The sequence below is a fragment of the Oncorhynchus clarkii genome, chromosome 13 (assembly GCF_045791955.1).
Source record: "Oncorhynchus clarkii lewisi isolate Uvic-CL-2024 chromosome 13, UVic_Ocla_1.0, whole genome shotgun sequence".
Taxonomy (NCBI): Eukaryota; Metazoa; Chordata; class Actinopteri; order Salmoniformes; family Salmonidae; genus Oncorhynchus; species Oncorhynchus clarkii.
In genome coordinates this window covers 8,353,500-8,369,207 of record NC_092159.1, presented here as the reverse complement: position 1 = coordinate 8,369,207, position 15,708 = coordinate 8,353,500, and the positions used below count along the sequence as shown (strand labels likewise).

The 15,708-nt window shown below is 45.1% G+C and overlaps 2 protein-coding genes across 2 annotated transcripts; one reads left to right on the top strand and one right to left on the bottom strand.

The window, feature by feature from the left end:
* Positions 1–987: 987 nt before the first annotated feature.
* Positions 988–7,572, bottom strand: LOC139423673 (phosphatidylinositol 4-kinase type 2-alpha). Its single transcript, XM_071175284.1, has 9 exons — positions 7,090–7,572; positions 4,812–5,012; positions 4,349–4,480; positions 3,877–4,030; positions 3,689–3,747; positions 3,376–3,475; positions 3,049–3,182; positions 2,845–2,904; positions 988–2,041 (listed from the first exon to the last, which is right to left on the bottom strand). Exons 1-9 carry the CDS (start codon positions 7,426–7,428, stop codon positions 1,880–1,882), a joined length of 1,341 nt encoding a protein of 446 aa, XP_071031385.1. The 5' UTR covers positions 7,429–7,572; the 3' UTR covers positions 988–1,879.
* Positions 7,573–8,891: 1,319 nt separating this feature from the next.
* LOC139424220 (M-phase inducer phosphatase-like) lies at positions 8,892–15,625 on the top strand. The gene is made up of 12 exons (XM_071175900.1): positions 8,892–9,185; positions 9,384–9,565; positions 9,780–9,928; positions 10,284–10,326; positions 10,608–10,641; positions 10,777–10,935; positions 11,113–11,220; positions 11,381–11,443; positions 11,744–11,842; positions 14,142–14,434; positions 14,685–14,802; positions 15,406–15,625. Exons 1-12 carry the CDS (start codon positions 9,126–9,128, stop codon positions 15,529–15,531), a joined length of 1,434 nt encoding a protein of 477 aa, XP_071032001.1. The 5' UTR covers positions 8,892–9,125; the 3' UTR covers positions 15,532–15,625.
* Positions 15,626–15,708: the final 83 nt, after the last annotated feature.

The window sequence follows — 15,708 nt, the reverse complement described above, 5'->3', positions numbered from 1 at the left end:
ACGGACGCACAGAAGCCCTCAGAGAGACCCCATCTGGAGAGGCTGGGGGCCGTGACGAGGCAGGAAGGAACCAGGGACCCAGAACGCTACCTCCATCGCATTCTACACTGAGCCAACGGAGAGAAATGAGCGCTGGCCTGCTGAACTTAAAACGTGTCGTAAAGCTCCTCTGTGATTGGTCCTTTTTCCGTTCACACCAATCAGAGCGAGGTGTCGTTCAATAACTCCATGTGTGGAGTTAAATGAAGTACGTTTTCGACCACACTGTCAACCTAACCTTACCTGTCGAGACGTTGTCACTTTAACCAAAGGAAGGGAGAGAACTGGCAACATCACAATGACTGTGTGAGAGCATTATCAATCCTGCTCAGTCACTGTTCACTGACTGATCAGAGCAGACAGACCGATCTACAACACTATCGGCAGGTGACTATGGCTGTGTTCGAGAGCCTCAAAACGACTGCAGGCGACTGTTGAATCTACAAATCACCTTGCATCAAATAGCTCATCAGATACATTGTGGTTTTGATCCTCTCGAACACGGCCTGTGTGTGGTCCAAAAATCCCAAAAGCCAGTAACACTAGAAATGGGATCTCTCTATAACAAAGCTATACCTGGTAGATAGCCTACAACTGAACCTGAAAGGACTTGGAAAGGTGTAAACAACATGGGAAGACATTTACACAGCATTAACTGTGATGTAAAACACAGGACCGTTATCACTCTGTACTGAAAGTGGTCCAACAGTGGACTAATGAATAAAACTAAGATTTAGTTTGAGTCAACTATCCATTTAAGGGTTACGGTTGACACATAAACATGCAAACCTGTCAAAGTAAACTTGCATAGATGTATTTGTGTGCATAGTTTTGTCTAAGAAGTAGATGAATGTCCTCACCGAATAAAGTGAGGAGGAAAATAAGAATAAAGTCTTCTCTCTAAAATAAAAACACATTTATCAAAACAAAACGACAAGATACATGGTATTAATGTAATACAGTTTTGTTATAATCTTTCATTAAATATATTACATACAAATTATACAGTGCAAATGTCACAATACATTTCAGGTCAGTTAGAATCTGTGGCAACAGCAGGAAGTCCTGATAGTGTGTTTTCAAAAAAACGTGTCCATCTTTCTCCCACAAGAATGAAAAATTATAAAAAAATTACCAGAAATCAAAGTAAACAGAAGCGATGGGAGACATCTTAAATGTATTTGACTACAGAATGGCGGAGAGGAAAACCTGATCTAAAGTAGTAGTTTCTCCAAATGTGGCCCCCTAAAACGTCAACGCGCTGCAGTACCTTGCAGTTCCTCATCCGAAGACAAAGGGGGCAGTAGAGAGCCATGAGAGCAATGAGTCCGCATGGCTGCTGCTGTCCACAGAGTGGCCGTCATAAGGAATGCAACACCATCTCTCACCCAAACCGGGAGAGAGAGAGAGAGAGAGGCTTTAAAACTGCAGTGGCTGAGTTAAGTTTCTGTTTCCCAAATGGAACCCTATGGGCCCTGGTCAAAAGTAGTGCACTAGGGAGTAGGGCTCCTTTTGGGACATACACTGTGTGCACCTCCATGGAAAGGGAGTTTACTAAGCCCATCATATAGACTCCATTCCTTATAGGAAGATATACCATCATCATCATCATCATCATCTTTGACATCCACACAAGGCACAGAGACAAACAGACGGAGGGATATGCGTTCTCTTCCTTTTGTCCTCAATCCTCCTCGTCTTCCTCAGTCATTCTCAATACCGTCTGTGTCCGTTGGGGGTAGGAGAGGGCGGGTCGGGGGGGCGGAGAGACTCCTCACTCGTTTGCCCTTTACACACATACATTTGACGTACACACTTGCTCACTCCTCCTCCTCCTCCTCTACCACCGGGTGAAGAAGGGTCTCCTGCTCTGGAAGCTCTGTGTGTAAGACTCACTGTTGGCCCTCTGTGGTGCTCTGGCTGTTTCTACTATAACTGGAGGCATCTGGACCAGCTGGAGGGGGGTCTTACTGTTCTTCAGAGCCTGGCTGAGGTTCAGGATCTAGGCCACCAGAGAGGGGGGGGATGAGAGAGAGACCGACAGGTTGGTCACTCTTCATAAGGGCATAACATCTGTGATGCATTGTGGGTCATTTTTGACTGACTGATCTACAAAGAATGGTTAGAGCATTGGACTAGTAACCGAAAGGTTGCAAGTTCAAATCTCCGAGCTGACAAGGTACAAAATCTGTCGTTCTGCCCCTGAACAGGCAGTTAACCCACTGTTCCTAGGCTGTCATTGAAAATACGAATTTGTTCTTAACTGACTTGCCTGGTAAAATAAAGATAAAAATGAGAAGTTATTTCTACATAAATAGTTACTTCCAAGTTAACTTCAATTAATAGCCCAACATTTATTTGCTTCAATCACTGAACACGACCGGCGCCTACTAGAGACGGGCTTCTATTTCCTTAACGCGCACAGCTTTCGCCCAATAAAACGGTTGAGAAGACTACCACGCGGTTTATTGTGACCAGTATAAACATTAGAGTAACACATCCATCGCAGGTTAGACTTGCAGAGACTAGACTGCCTAGTAACCCCCAGAGTTCATGTTTCAGCACCAGTCTCTCGTATCGGCTGTAGTTTAGCCACGTCAAACCACACTGCTGTCTCATCCAATGACGTTACTCACGGACTTTCACTTGTAAACAATTAATCTAGAGCCGGCTTTTATTTGCTGAAATGAGTGCCGATTCCCAGGCTATTAAAAATGGACAGGCGGCGTTTTGGGACTCTGTGTTTAATTGAAGTTTTCCGGGATATTATTATTTAAAAAGAGGCATGGCGTATTTAAAACATACCTGTCCTCTCATAACAGCTATCTGCCTGTGGAACTGCCCTCTGTCGAAGCCTGGGTCTTTCTGCAACACACAGGTCAAGGGTCAAAAATACTCAAACAGAAAACGCCATCAAAGATTGGATAATCAATTCCGTTTGAAGTTGGCTCCCTCCCTCCTCCTCCTCACCTTAAACAGTTCGTACAGGTCTTCCTCCCTACTCCTCACCTTGAACAGTTCGTACAGGTCTTCCTCCAGATCTTTGATAAAGTTGGGATCAGCCAGTTTGGGAAGAACCAGCTCTCTTATCTCCTGGGAGAATGGAACCTTGGCTTGGGACAGCCACGCCCAGTAGAACGGGTCTACGATTGGTCAAAAAAATTAACAAACTTTAGTGAGAAATGCAATGATTGGTCACAGAGAAGGTGCATTTCTATAGGGGGCTCTGTGATTGGGCAGTGGGAAAGTGCATCTCTACAAACTGCTCTGTGATTGGTCAGAGCATCTCTACAAGCTGTTCAGTGTTTGGTTGAGGAGGCAGAAGGCGGTGCTTACAGGCTCTCCAGGAGTCGGGGTGTTTGAGAGGGAAGGCCAGTCCGTTGTCTATAGCAGCTAGTTGGATGATAGGATCCTTCACTACTACCCAGTCTGTGTCCTGGACAGAGAGAGTGGAGGGGGGAGGAGGGAGAGAGGAGGGGTGATAGACAGGGGGGTAGACAGAGAGATGGAAAGAGAGCACTCTGAGTCAGACATAAGTGCATAAGAGTACACCCCCCCCCCCCCCCCCCCCAGAACAGACACCGAAAAAGGAACAGACACACACACACAAGGTTTCAGTGCCTGTTCTGGTGTGTGGGTGTGTGGCTACCCGGTTTCCCTGGTCCATGGGACAGTCATATTTTAGAAGCCAGTTATCATTTCCCCGATCTGTGGAGACAGAGAGAGACAGAGAGGTGTTAGAGTTTAATGCACCTTCCACATCACTATTTCACATATTGACACAGGTGTCAGCCGGCCTGCTTGTCCTTCTTCACCGTCATTGCCTTGGTTACGTACCTGTGTTCCTGATGATGTAATCGAGGACCACCAGCCTCTCAAACTGTAGTTGCATCTGTCTGTTGGTGTTCTCTGGCAAGGGGTCTGCCTCAAACCTCCGCAGCCAGAAGTCTGCATCCTTAAAGCCCTCAACAAAGATCTGGAATGAACCCAACTGGAGGACAGGAGGGAGAGAGAGAGACAGAGAGAGAGGGTGGGAGAGAGTGAGGGTGGGAGAGAGCGAGGGTGGGAGAGAGAGAGAGAGAGTCATCATACATTTTGAGGAAATCACAGATCCTAATGGAGAAGTTTTAGAGTAAAGTCTCAACTTTAAAACTTTAATTAACTTCAATTAAGGATTCACTTTAAAAACCCTTCATCCTGCATTTCCCTCTGGGCGGCCTGTAGTTCAAGAATAGTATGTGAACTAAGTAGTGTACTATAAAGGGAATAGTGTACCCTTTGGAACACAACCAGGAAGCAGCAGACGTACCTTGGGAGGCAGGCCGATCCTGTGGAAGTGTTGTCCCACTTTGGGTACCTTCTCCAGAGCCAGCCTCTTACCCCTGGACTTGACCCGGTCTATAGCGTTATAGTTAAACGTCTCACTGGCCAGGTACACCACCTAGTGGAGAGATGGGGTGGGGGACAAGAGGGTGGAGAGAAGGAGAGGGTGAAGAATATGTAGAGAGAGAGGACAGGAGAGACAGAGAGAGAGAGAGTGTGTGTGTGTGAGTGAGAGAGTGAAGGAAGGAAATCAAGAGAGAACCCTGACGCAGGACCTCCCAGTACCTGTGTGTGTACCTGCGTGCCTAAGTGTGTGTGTCTAACCACTACCTTGGCCCCGGGGACTGTATTTAGTTTCTGATCGCACAGGCTTCAGACAGACTACCCTGGTTCAGTGTGTGTGTGTGTGTGTGTGTGTGTGTGTGTGTGTGTGTGTAACCCCTCCCTACCTTGGTCCTGGGTACTATGTTAAGCTCTAGTTTCTGGTCAACCAGACTGGCCCCAGCCTCAGACAGATAACCCTGGTTCAGGACTAGACAGTCCCGTCCAAAACAGCAGGGACAACACAGCTTCTGGAGCCACTTGGTCCACTTTGGGTTCAGCTGACCATAAGGCTCCTCGTTCTTAGGCTTGAACACACCGATGATCTTCTACAAAGAGAAACAGAGAGTCAGAGAGAGGAGAGAGAGATTTAGGTGGGCATTTTCTAATTGCAAACTCACCTGTGCTGTGAACAAATGTAACATTGGTAAAAGATGGGATGAGTGAAGTTACAATATGCAGAGGAGACAGGGAGAAATTTCTCCACAGGTGCTGCATGTTAACTACTACCATGCTTCATACTGTAACTACTACCATGCTTCATACTGTACCAACACTGTTCTGTTAACTACTACCATGCTTTATACTGTACCACTGTTCTGTTAACTACTACCATGCTTCATACTGTACCAACACTGTTCTGTTAACTACTACCATGCTTCATACTGTACCAACACTGTTCTGTTAACTACTACCATGTTTTATACTGTACCAACACTGTTCTGTTAACTACTACCATGCTTCATACTGTACCAACACTGTTCTGTTAACTACTACCATGTTTTATACTGTACCAACACTGTTCTGTTAACTACTACCATGCTTCATACTGTACCAACACTGTTCTGTTAACTACTACCATGCTTCATACTGTACCAACACTGTTCTGTTAACTACTACCATGCTTCATACTGTAACACTGTTCTGTTAACTACTACCATGCTTCATACTGTACCAACACTGTTCTGTTAACTACTACCATGCTTCATACTGTAACACTGTTCTGTTAACTACTACCATGCTTCATACTGTAACACTGTTCTGTTAACTACTACCATGCTTCATACTGTACCAACACTGTTCTGTTAACTACTACCATGCTGCATACTGTAACACTGTTCTGTTAACTACTACCATGCTTCATACTGTACCAACACTGTTCTGTTAACTACTACCATGCTTCATACTGTAACAACACTGTTCTGTTAACTACTCGACTGCCACAGGAGCATGTTTCATGGCAGAGCAGATATCTGCGCTTATACACACAGGGTCGGTACAATACTATAGACAGACCTGGCTGAGTTCCGGTAGACAATGTGCTTGTTTGGAATTACACATACAGGAAGTGAAATCTGGTGGATTCCCCCACATGTCAGGACATCCAAAGTCCACAGAGACACTTCCATTTTTAACCAACACATGTGACCGCATCGTGGAGTTTCAGATGATGATAAATGTTGGGTAAGTTGCTACTAGTACCAGGTCTATGTCTGTGCACCAAGTCACCATAGTTTGCTTCTCCCTCATGTTTCTATCCAAAGATCAGATTTTGGTTAGAATTCTCTAGACTGGAGCTCAATCAAATAGAAAGAGCACTATTTTCCATCCCAACAAACCTCGTGACAATTCATCATTATTACCAAGAGTGTGTGGGTGATTACAACCCCATGAGTTCAGCGCAACAATGACTGATTGCCGATGCAGACGGATAGACTGTTGCGTGAAGCTGTGTGGGAGTGTACGTGTGTTCGGGCTCTGGTCAAAAGTAGTGCACTATATAGGGAATACAGTGCCATTTGTGAGTCATTTGTCCCTGCGTTACAAACACACACAAAGTCTATCCGCGAGTCGAGGCCAACACATGAGAGTGAGTAGAGGGCACTAGGCTCCTCAGCTGGTGTTGCCACAGTGACACAGCTGTTCCAGATAAGAGATTGGCTAGACTGTAACTGGGTCAACTCTACTGTATGGAAGTACAGTCAATAAACAACACCAGAACGGGGCCACATTGGAGAGAGCAAACAGGACAATGGAGGTTGAAGTTAGACACCTGTTTCCCCAGGCGGTTTCTCCGCTGGGAGGATATATTTACAGGTCATACTGAAGGAAACAAACCAGAGGCCTTGTCCACTTTTAGAGTACAAAGTGAGATGGGAGGAATTTACCTGCAACAGTGTAGCCTTCTGGACAATAAAAAGACGCACAAGACATCATTACTCAAGGATGATAACTAATGGACTTGTCAATCTCCTTGTTGTCATTCATAAACAATAAAATAAAGTGTCGTACTTATCTTTGATATATGCTAGCTAAATATGACGACATGCAATCCATAGCTGTTTAGGTGACCTAGCTAAATCGATCGATTGTGATCTCCTTTCAATGCTTTTCACTCTTTCTTACCCCTTGTGAATCTTTGACAAAGTAGCTGCCGCTGGATCCCTGGTAGATTCTCTCCGGATAGATCCCTTCGTCGATGGCGCGTTCCGCCTTGCGGATGATCTCTCGAAACTCGGGATCCTCCGATAAGTCGTTTCTATGCGGATCCCGCGGTGAACCTCCTCGGTCCCGGTCCAACAACGGCTGTCTCTCCCGGCTGCGCTCCGGACTCCCGGCCGGGATGCGAACCACCGAGCCCGGCGTGCCTCCAAATCCGCCCCGGGGACTGGTGGGCTCGGTGGGGCAGAAGCCGAAGTCGTTGGAGTCCCGTAGCGGGGAAACCAACGGACTAGTTTCGTCCATACCGGGGTACGCGGAGGAAAGATAGGTAGAGAGAAAAGGGGGAAAGACGAAGGGATGAGCTTTTGTGTTCAGGATATTTACCGATAATGTAACGTCACCGTTGTCAATAAAAACAAATCAGCTGACAGTAGGCTTCCGGGAAGAGGCGGGCCCAGTTGGTGATTGTTGGAGTGTTTGGCCAATCAGAGCTATCATCCGGCCGTCAAGGTTCTTTGTGCACGCAACTATTGGCTGGAATCATAACGCTCCCTTGAAGCACGTGACAAAAAAGTGCCACACAATTTAAATACAAGACAACGAATCAAAACTCTTTATAAATCAGTGGTATTCAAACGTTTTCATCCGGGACCGATGTCCATCAGATTTTCCACTAATGCGCCTTATATGACACATCACTGTACTCTTCTGTAAACTGACCGTATCTGTATACCAGTCGCAAGACCCACTGGTTGATGCTTATTTATAAAACCCTCTTAGGCCTCACTCCCCCCTATCTGAGATATCTACTGCAGCCCTCATCCTCCACATACAACACCCGTTCTGCCAGTCATATTCTGTTAGAGGTCCCCAAAGGACACATCCCTGGGACGTGTTTTTTAATACATTTTGATGACCACACTGCAGGCAAGTCAGATGATGGCTTTTGAAAGCACTGAAAATAATTATTGTATTAATAACATAGCCTTCTATCAATAGCCTACTATCAGTCACGGAAGAAGACTGCTATAAGGTTCACTTAATGCAAAATGAGTATAGCCCTATAATAAGCCAACTACAGGTAGTCATTCTGTAGAGGTGAGATGTTTACATTGTGTGCAAGCAGCATATAGCATAGCCATAGTATAGTGTCCTAGGCTATAGATTTTGTAGAATGGCTGCAGATCAATGGACTAGTGGTAAATGATGACCAAATGAATTCATTTCCAGAGGGAGAAGAATTAGAATGTAATTTCTTATTTAACCAGGAAGTCGATAGATAATTATACAGTGTCTAGTTAGTCTCAGATAGGCCTTGTGTCAGAAATGATGATAACATGAAATGCCTAATATCGCATTATATCTTCATACATCCAAACACCTTTATATCACCAACTTTAGCCTACTATTCAGTGAAGGACATAGGCCACCTTTTGGAAGTCTCAACATGTATTTTTCGTACTTAGCCTGAAGGCAATTGTGTAACTTTTTATTGTATTTTTATTGTGTAACTTAATATGCCCCATGAGGTGAAGGAGCTCCTCATAATAACAACAAATGCCGCATCATCCCGCGGATGCGTTACCACGGGAACGAACCACCACCACCACAGTCACCGTGGGTGGCCGCCTGGCCGGTCAGTGTTTTGGGTTGGTGACTCGGCTATGTGTGCGTCCCATCTCCTTTCTACTGAAGTCTGCACTCGTTCACTACTTCCCACAAATCTAAAAGCACTGGATTGGTGGAGGATGGGATAGAGTGAGAGTTTCTATAAGTATTCATTAAAGGACTGTATGGGTATAGGCTAAACATAACCAACAGTATATTTATTAGTAATTTCCTTTCAAATCAGTGAAGGGAAGTGAACAAGTAAACACTTTGGGAGAAAGGAGAGATAAACAGGGCCGCTTGGTTGGTGAGAGTGGCGGGGCCGTGCCCCATGCATGCCCGGTCTAGCTGGCTTGTTGTAGCAACCACGGTTGCCACGGGGAAGGGGCTGAATGAAACAGCTCTGCTGTGATGGTAGGATGGAGACCCATAACATAATCATCATCACACAGGTGAGACCTGGGAACACTTTTGGAAAAGCTTTTCGCAAATAGTGTATCTTGATAGTATGCATATTGTGTAGACTTAGTTATGTTCGCTGGTTCTAATTTGACGCATGATTGTAGTTTTACGCATGACGTTTAACAGAATTGAGGCACATCTTGATTACTTCTAAATAAGCAAAATTCGTTGCTCTTGTTTTATGATAGAATAGGCGACGAGGAATGGAGACATTCAATGTACTTGGGAATGAAATCTCTCCGGGAGACGCACTACCGGGTCCGTCACACAACGAGACCGTTTGGAGCTTGTCACCTTCACCGGGCACCGGACCCTCACCTGTATCCGAACTCTCCTTCAGCCTAAAGAGCCTCCGATGCCACGACGGCGCGTGAGTACACACACAGTTATCACGGTTACTTAAAAGCTAAAGAAAGCTTTGTGTAGGCTAGGAGATGTGGAATAATATAATAAATACAATGTGGGCACTTTGGGACGTTGTGCGTAACAGAGCGACTGGAGACTATCAAGTCCAGTTGTTATATAGTTGAACATCTTTTGATCTTTGTTAGTTAAAAAACAAACTTTAATTTCATACTCCACAGCGACACCCCGCGCAGAAAGCTGCGACTGACGCCTGAGCTAGTGACTCCCAGTCCCCCTGGGCCCACGCCGGGTTCGACTTGTGGCAGAGGGCTTGCCCCCCAGGGAGACGAGACGCCGACAGGTCTGGGCAAGCTCTGGATGACAGACGGTGAAATATCCTAATCAATGATTAGCGGTTCCTCATGGCTTGATGACGCTGGGTAGAGTTAGAATGCATCAGAGGCAGAACTATTTGTTCAATCCCAAATGGGACACTGTTCCCGACATAGTGTACTACTTCTGACTAGAGCCCCATGTTGGCCCCTGTCAAAGGTAGTATAGGTAGTGTATAGAGAATAGGGTGCAATTTGGGACAAAAACATTGGGATTTAAATCCAGTTTGTCCAGAATTTAAATCTCTGTATATCTTATGTTGAGTATGACTTTTCAGTTTGTGAATCATTTACATGTGTAGCTTCCCTTTTGATATCTACATTTTTTCCCACAATATTCTCTCTATGTAGGTAATGTCCTAACAGACTCCGGGAACAGGAGAAGGGGAGAGAGGTGAGGACACATGGATTCTATTAGCAAAAATTGCAAAGTGATTATTTGGTGCCTACAAATAACAGGCGTCTGGTGACCCCTTAATTGGGGAGGACGGCTCATAGTAATGGCTGGAACGGAATGAATGGAATGGTATGGAACACATCAAACACATAGTTTCCATGTGTTTGATATCATTCCATTGACTCCATTCCAGACATTATTAGGAGCCGTCCTTCCCTCAGCACATCCTGTCTGCTATCTGAATGACATTTTCAATCATTGTACCATTTACTTTATAGGTTTCTCTCCCCTGCATGTTCTGCTCCTAAAACGGTGAGTATTTACACAGAAACTGAGGGAATAATAATCAATAAGGTCCTGGAATTGGAACAGAGTGACTGGAACAACTCTGGGCTCTAACTATATTCAGGAACATCATCATGCGATGTTCTGGTTCTGGTTGTCCAGAAGCGTCTGCGTGTGAAGCTGTCGACCCGGTTCTGCAGCGCTGCAGTTCAGAGGTCAGACCCAGGGGTCAGGGGTCTCAGATGTCAAGGTCAGAGTTCCCCGCCAGGAGGCGGAGCCTTGCGTGTCCGTCAGGGTGACGTGGAGCTGCCAGATGTTGAGGTGAGATCCATTTGCAGTGTTCCACCATGCTCCCTGAAGTTTGCACCCCTACGTACAAGAGCACACGACGGGGAGGAGGGTAGAGAATGATAAACATAGGATCCCCCTATAAACCTGGGGCCCATTTCTGTCACATTAGTTTCATGAAGTCTGGTTAAAAACAATGTATCTCATCAGGCATTGCTCTCTGTACGGCGGGTCAGGGCCAGGAGGCGGCATTTCCCTCCCAGTAGCCTCCTGGGTTTTACCATGGAGGACCACACCCTGACAGGAGATTACAGCAAGGTGTGCAACCTCACATCAACATTTTCACAACGTTGTAAACAATTTTTTTTTTTCCCCCAGCTGGGTGATAGTAGGCTAGGACACGCCCTTGATTGGCTGAATCTGGTGTGTTAGTGCTGTGCTAGAACAATATGTTTAATGTGTGTGTGTGTGTCCACAGCCACTACTGTTACCAGTAGAGAGAGTGGAACACCAGGATCTTCACTGCGTCTCAGCCCAAACAGTAAGTCCTCTCCTTTCCTCCATCTCTCCATCTCTCTCTCCTTCCTTCCTTCCTTCCTTCCTTCCTTCCTTCCTTCCTTCCTTTCCTTGTTGCTCCACTCCCACTCTCTATGTTCTCTCTATATTCTCCTTCATCCTCTTCATCATAATCATAAAGGATATCCACATCAGATACATATGTGGACTACAACACTGCTTATTGGACTTCAACATCCTGTTAGCTATGGTATCTAGAGTGTTGTCTCCTGCTCGTACTGTTACTGTGGTAAACTGGAGGTGCATTTCTCCTGATGGCCTGCAGGTGGCGTCTCTGCTAAGAGGACAGTACAGCGGTACAGTGGGAGACTTCCTCATCATAGACTGTCGCTACCCTTATGAGTACCACGGTGGACACATCAGGGTGATGTTTTTTGAGTAAACCAAATAGAGAAATAAACCAAAACCTTGACCATAATATTGATGAAATGTATTTTATTATACATAATAAGTTAACGACTGACTGGTCTGATAACTTATAACCTATTGTATAGGCCTGCTCATCTGAGTCCTCTACACACACACACACATATATATATATATATATATATATATATATATATATATATATATATATATGTAGAGGACTCAGATGAGCAGGCCCATACAGTAGGTCATAAGTTATCAGACCAGTCAGTTGTTAACTTATTATGTATAATAAAATATATTTCATTAATATTATGGTCAAGGTTTTGGTTTATTATTATATATATATATATATAGATATATATACAGTACCAGTCAAAAGTTTGGACACACCTACACATTCAAGGGTTTTTCTTGATTTTGACTATTTTCTACATTGTAGAATGATAGTGAAGACATCAAAACTATGAAATAACACATATGGAATCATGTAGTAACCAAAAAAGTGTTCAACAAATCAAATCAAAATATATGTTATATTTGAGATTCTTCAAAGTAGCCACCTGCCTTGATGACAGCTTTGCACACTATTGGCATTCTCTCAACCAGCTTCATGAGGTCACCTGGAATATATTTCATTTCAATTAACAAGTGTGCCTTTGTAACAGTATAATTTTAAACCGTCCCCTCGCCCATACCCGGGCGCGAACCAGGGACCTTCTGCACACATCAAACAACTGACACCTACGAAGCGTCGTTACCCATCGCTCCACAAAAGCCGCGGCCCTTGCAGAGCTAGGGGAACTACTACTTCAAGGTCTCAGAGCAAGTGACGTCACTGATTGAAATGCTATTTAGCGCCCACGCTAACAAAGCTAGCCGTTTCACATCCGTTACACTCACCCCCCTTTTGACCTTCCTCCTTTTTCCGCAGCAACCAGTAATCCGGGTCAACAGCATCAATGTAACAGTACAAATTTAGACCGTCCCCTCGCCCATACCCGGGCGCGAACTAGGGACCTTCTGCACACATCAACAGTCACCCTCGAAGCATCGTTACCCATCGCGTCACAAAAGCCACGGCCCTTGCAGAGCAAGGGGAACTACTACTTCAAGGTCTCAGAGCAAGTGACGTCACTGATTGAAACGCTATTTAGCGCCCACGCTAACTAAGCTAGCCGTTTCACATCCGTTACACCTTGTTCAAAGTTAATTTGTGGAATTTCTTTCCTTCTTAATGCGTTTGAGCCAATCAGTTGTGTTGTGTTGTGACAAGGTATACAGAAGATAGCCCTATTTGGTAAAAGACCAAGTCCATATTATGGCAAAAACAGCTCAAATAAGCAGAGAAATTACAGTCCATCATTACTTTAACACATTTCAAGACCTTTGAAAGTTTCTTCATGTGCAGTCGCAAAAACCATGAAGCATGGTGATGAAACTAGCTCTCATGAGGACCGCCACAGGAAAGGAAGACCCAGGGTTACCTCTGCTGCATAGGATAAATTCATTAGAGTTACCACCCTCAGAAATTGCAGCCCAAATAAATGACACAAAAAATAAGAAGAGGCATGCTTGGCCCAAGAAACACGAGCAATGGACATTAGACCGGTGGAAATCTGTCCTTTGATCTGATGAGTCCAAATTTTAGATTTTTGGTTCCAACCGCCGTGTCTTTGTGAGACGCAGAGTAGGTGAACGGATGATCTCCGCATGTTGTTCCCACCGTTAAGCATGGAGGAGGAGGTGTGATGGTGTGTGGGTGCTTTACTGGTGACACTCTCTGTGATTTATTTAGAATTCAAGGCACACTTACTTACCCAGTATGGCTACCACAGCTTTCTGCAGTGATACGCCTTCCCATCTGGTTTGCGCTTAGTGGGATTATCATTTGTTTTTCAACAGTACAATGACCCAACACATCTCCAGCTGTGTACGGGCTATTTGACCAAAAAGGAGAGTAATGGAGTGCTGTGGGAACTCCTTCAAGACTGTTGGAAAAGCATTCCAGGTGAAGCTGGTTGAGAGAATGCCAAGAGTGTGCAAAGCTGTCATCAAGGCAAAGGGTGGTTACTTTGAAGAAACTAATATATATTTTGATTTGTTTAATACTTTTTTGGTTACTACATGATTCCATATGTGTTATTTCATAGTTTTGATGTCTTCACTATTATTCTGCAATGTAGAAAATATTTTACAAATAAAGAAAAACCCCTGAATGAGTAGGTGTGTCCAAACCTTTGACTGGTACTGTATATACATTTATATATTTATGTTGTTCTCCATGTGTCCCATAGGGGGCAGACAACCTCCACACTGAGGCTCAGATCCAGGGGGCTTTACTCCAGCTCCCTGCCCTCTACCAGCTCTCCTCCTGGGGCAGAGCTCCCACCAGCCCCCCTGGACAGGCTCTAGATCCAGGCGTCAGTGGTACTTCCATGGGTGGAGTGTTACAGAGGTCCAGCTCACAGTCACATTCACCCGGAAGTGGTACCACGCCACCAGAACAGGGGTCACCCATGGAGGGGTTATCGCCACGGAAACTGATTGTGTTCCACTGCGAGTTCTCGTCAGAGAGGGGCCCACGGCTGTAAGAGAACAACACACACACTCGTCTGCACACAAACACACACACAGAGAAACACACAAACACACAAACACACACACAGAGAAACACACAAACACACAAACACACACACAGAGAAACACACAAACACACAAACACACAAACAGAGAAACACACACACATTCCCACCCACACGCTGCATGCACCCCCTCATCCCACAAACATACACAACTTCTGGATCCTGATACTGGCTGTTCTCACCTTTCCCCTGTAGATGTCATTACCTGAGAGAGCTGGACAGAGCGCTCCATGCCTCCCTCTACCCTCTGCTCTTCTACCCTGAGCTGTACCTGCTGGTGGGGGGCTACAGACACTTCTACTCCTGCTACCCGGTACGGTTCCTAAGTACATAATTGTAGCGAATTCAGGGGGTAGCTCCGATCGCTGTCACTACAACAACCTAACCAGCGTTACGCCAAGAGGGTTGTCCAGTCGCTACATTATGAAGCACGTCTTAAACTGAGATGTAATAGGACAGTTTCTTCATAATCAATGTATACTTCCTACTTATAATAGTGTAGCAAATTTTAGGGGGGAGGGATAGTTACGACTGACACTTGAGCCTGGATCCCTGTCAGTCCAACAGCTTCACCTATTGACAAGGTTGCTAGAGGTATTGTACTAATATCGCTACGAAGTGAAACAGTGTCTTCTTCATGTTCGATGTCTCAGAGCAGTGAATCACAAACGGTCTTTTAAGCGTTCCTCATTTTCCCTTGACTCTCTGAATAAACAAGAGCATTGTTTCTAGTTACAACGCAGATTGTTGTTGACACAACCCTGAAGGTCTCAGCCATGACCCCCACCCCCATGATTTAGACATTTAGGGGGGGGGGGGGGGTATTCATTTCCCAATGATCTTCTATTCAGCCTATTCATAAAAGCTTCTGTCTGTCTGTCTGTCTGTCTGCCTGTCTATTTATCTGCCTTTCTAGGAGCTGTGTGAGCCGCATGGCTATGTTCCCATGCTCCACAGGGAGTACAGAGAGCAGCTGGGACGATTCAGACGGAAGACCAAGTCACGACTCCACAAGAGACTGCCGCTCTACAAGACTCACTGATTGGACACTTGCTTGCATACCAAGTTTCTACGATTCCCTTTACACAATGGTGACTGCCACCCTTACAGTCTGCTGTCAGATTGGATAGATTGGTATCAGGTGGTTGTTGCAGATCTCTTTTGAAATTAGTTATCAATAAAGTTGTTTCAATACAAAAAGAATGTGTCATTATCATGG

Coding starts and splice junctions, on each gene's coding strand:
- LOC139423673 (XM_071175284.1), bottom strand. CDS start 7,428: ATGGACGAAACTAGTCCGTTGGTTTCCCCGCTACGGGACTCCAACGAC. Junction 3,748..3,876: donor TTACATCATCAGGAACACAG/GTACGTAACCAA, acceptor CTGTCTCCACAG/ATCGGGGAAATGATAACTGG. Junction 3,476..3,688: donor CCATGGACCAGGGAAACCGG/GTAGCCACACAC, acceptor CTCTCTGTCCAG/GACACAGACTGGGTAGTAGT.
- LOC139424220 (XM_071175900.1), top strand. CDS start 9,126: ATGAAACAGCTCTGCTGTGATGGTAGGATGGAGACCCATAACATAATC. Junction 9,186..9,383: donor ACATAATCATCATCACACAG/GTGAGACCTGGG, acceptor GTTTTATGATAG/AATAGGCGACGAGGAATGGA. Junction 9,929..10,283: donor CAAGCTCTGGATGACAGACG/GTGAAATATCCT, acceptor CTCTCTATGTAG/GTAATGTCCTAACAGACTCC.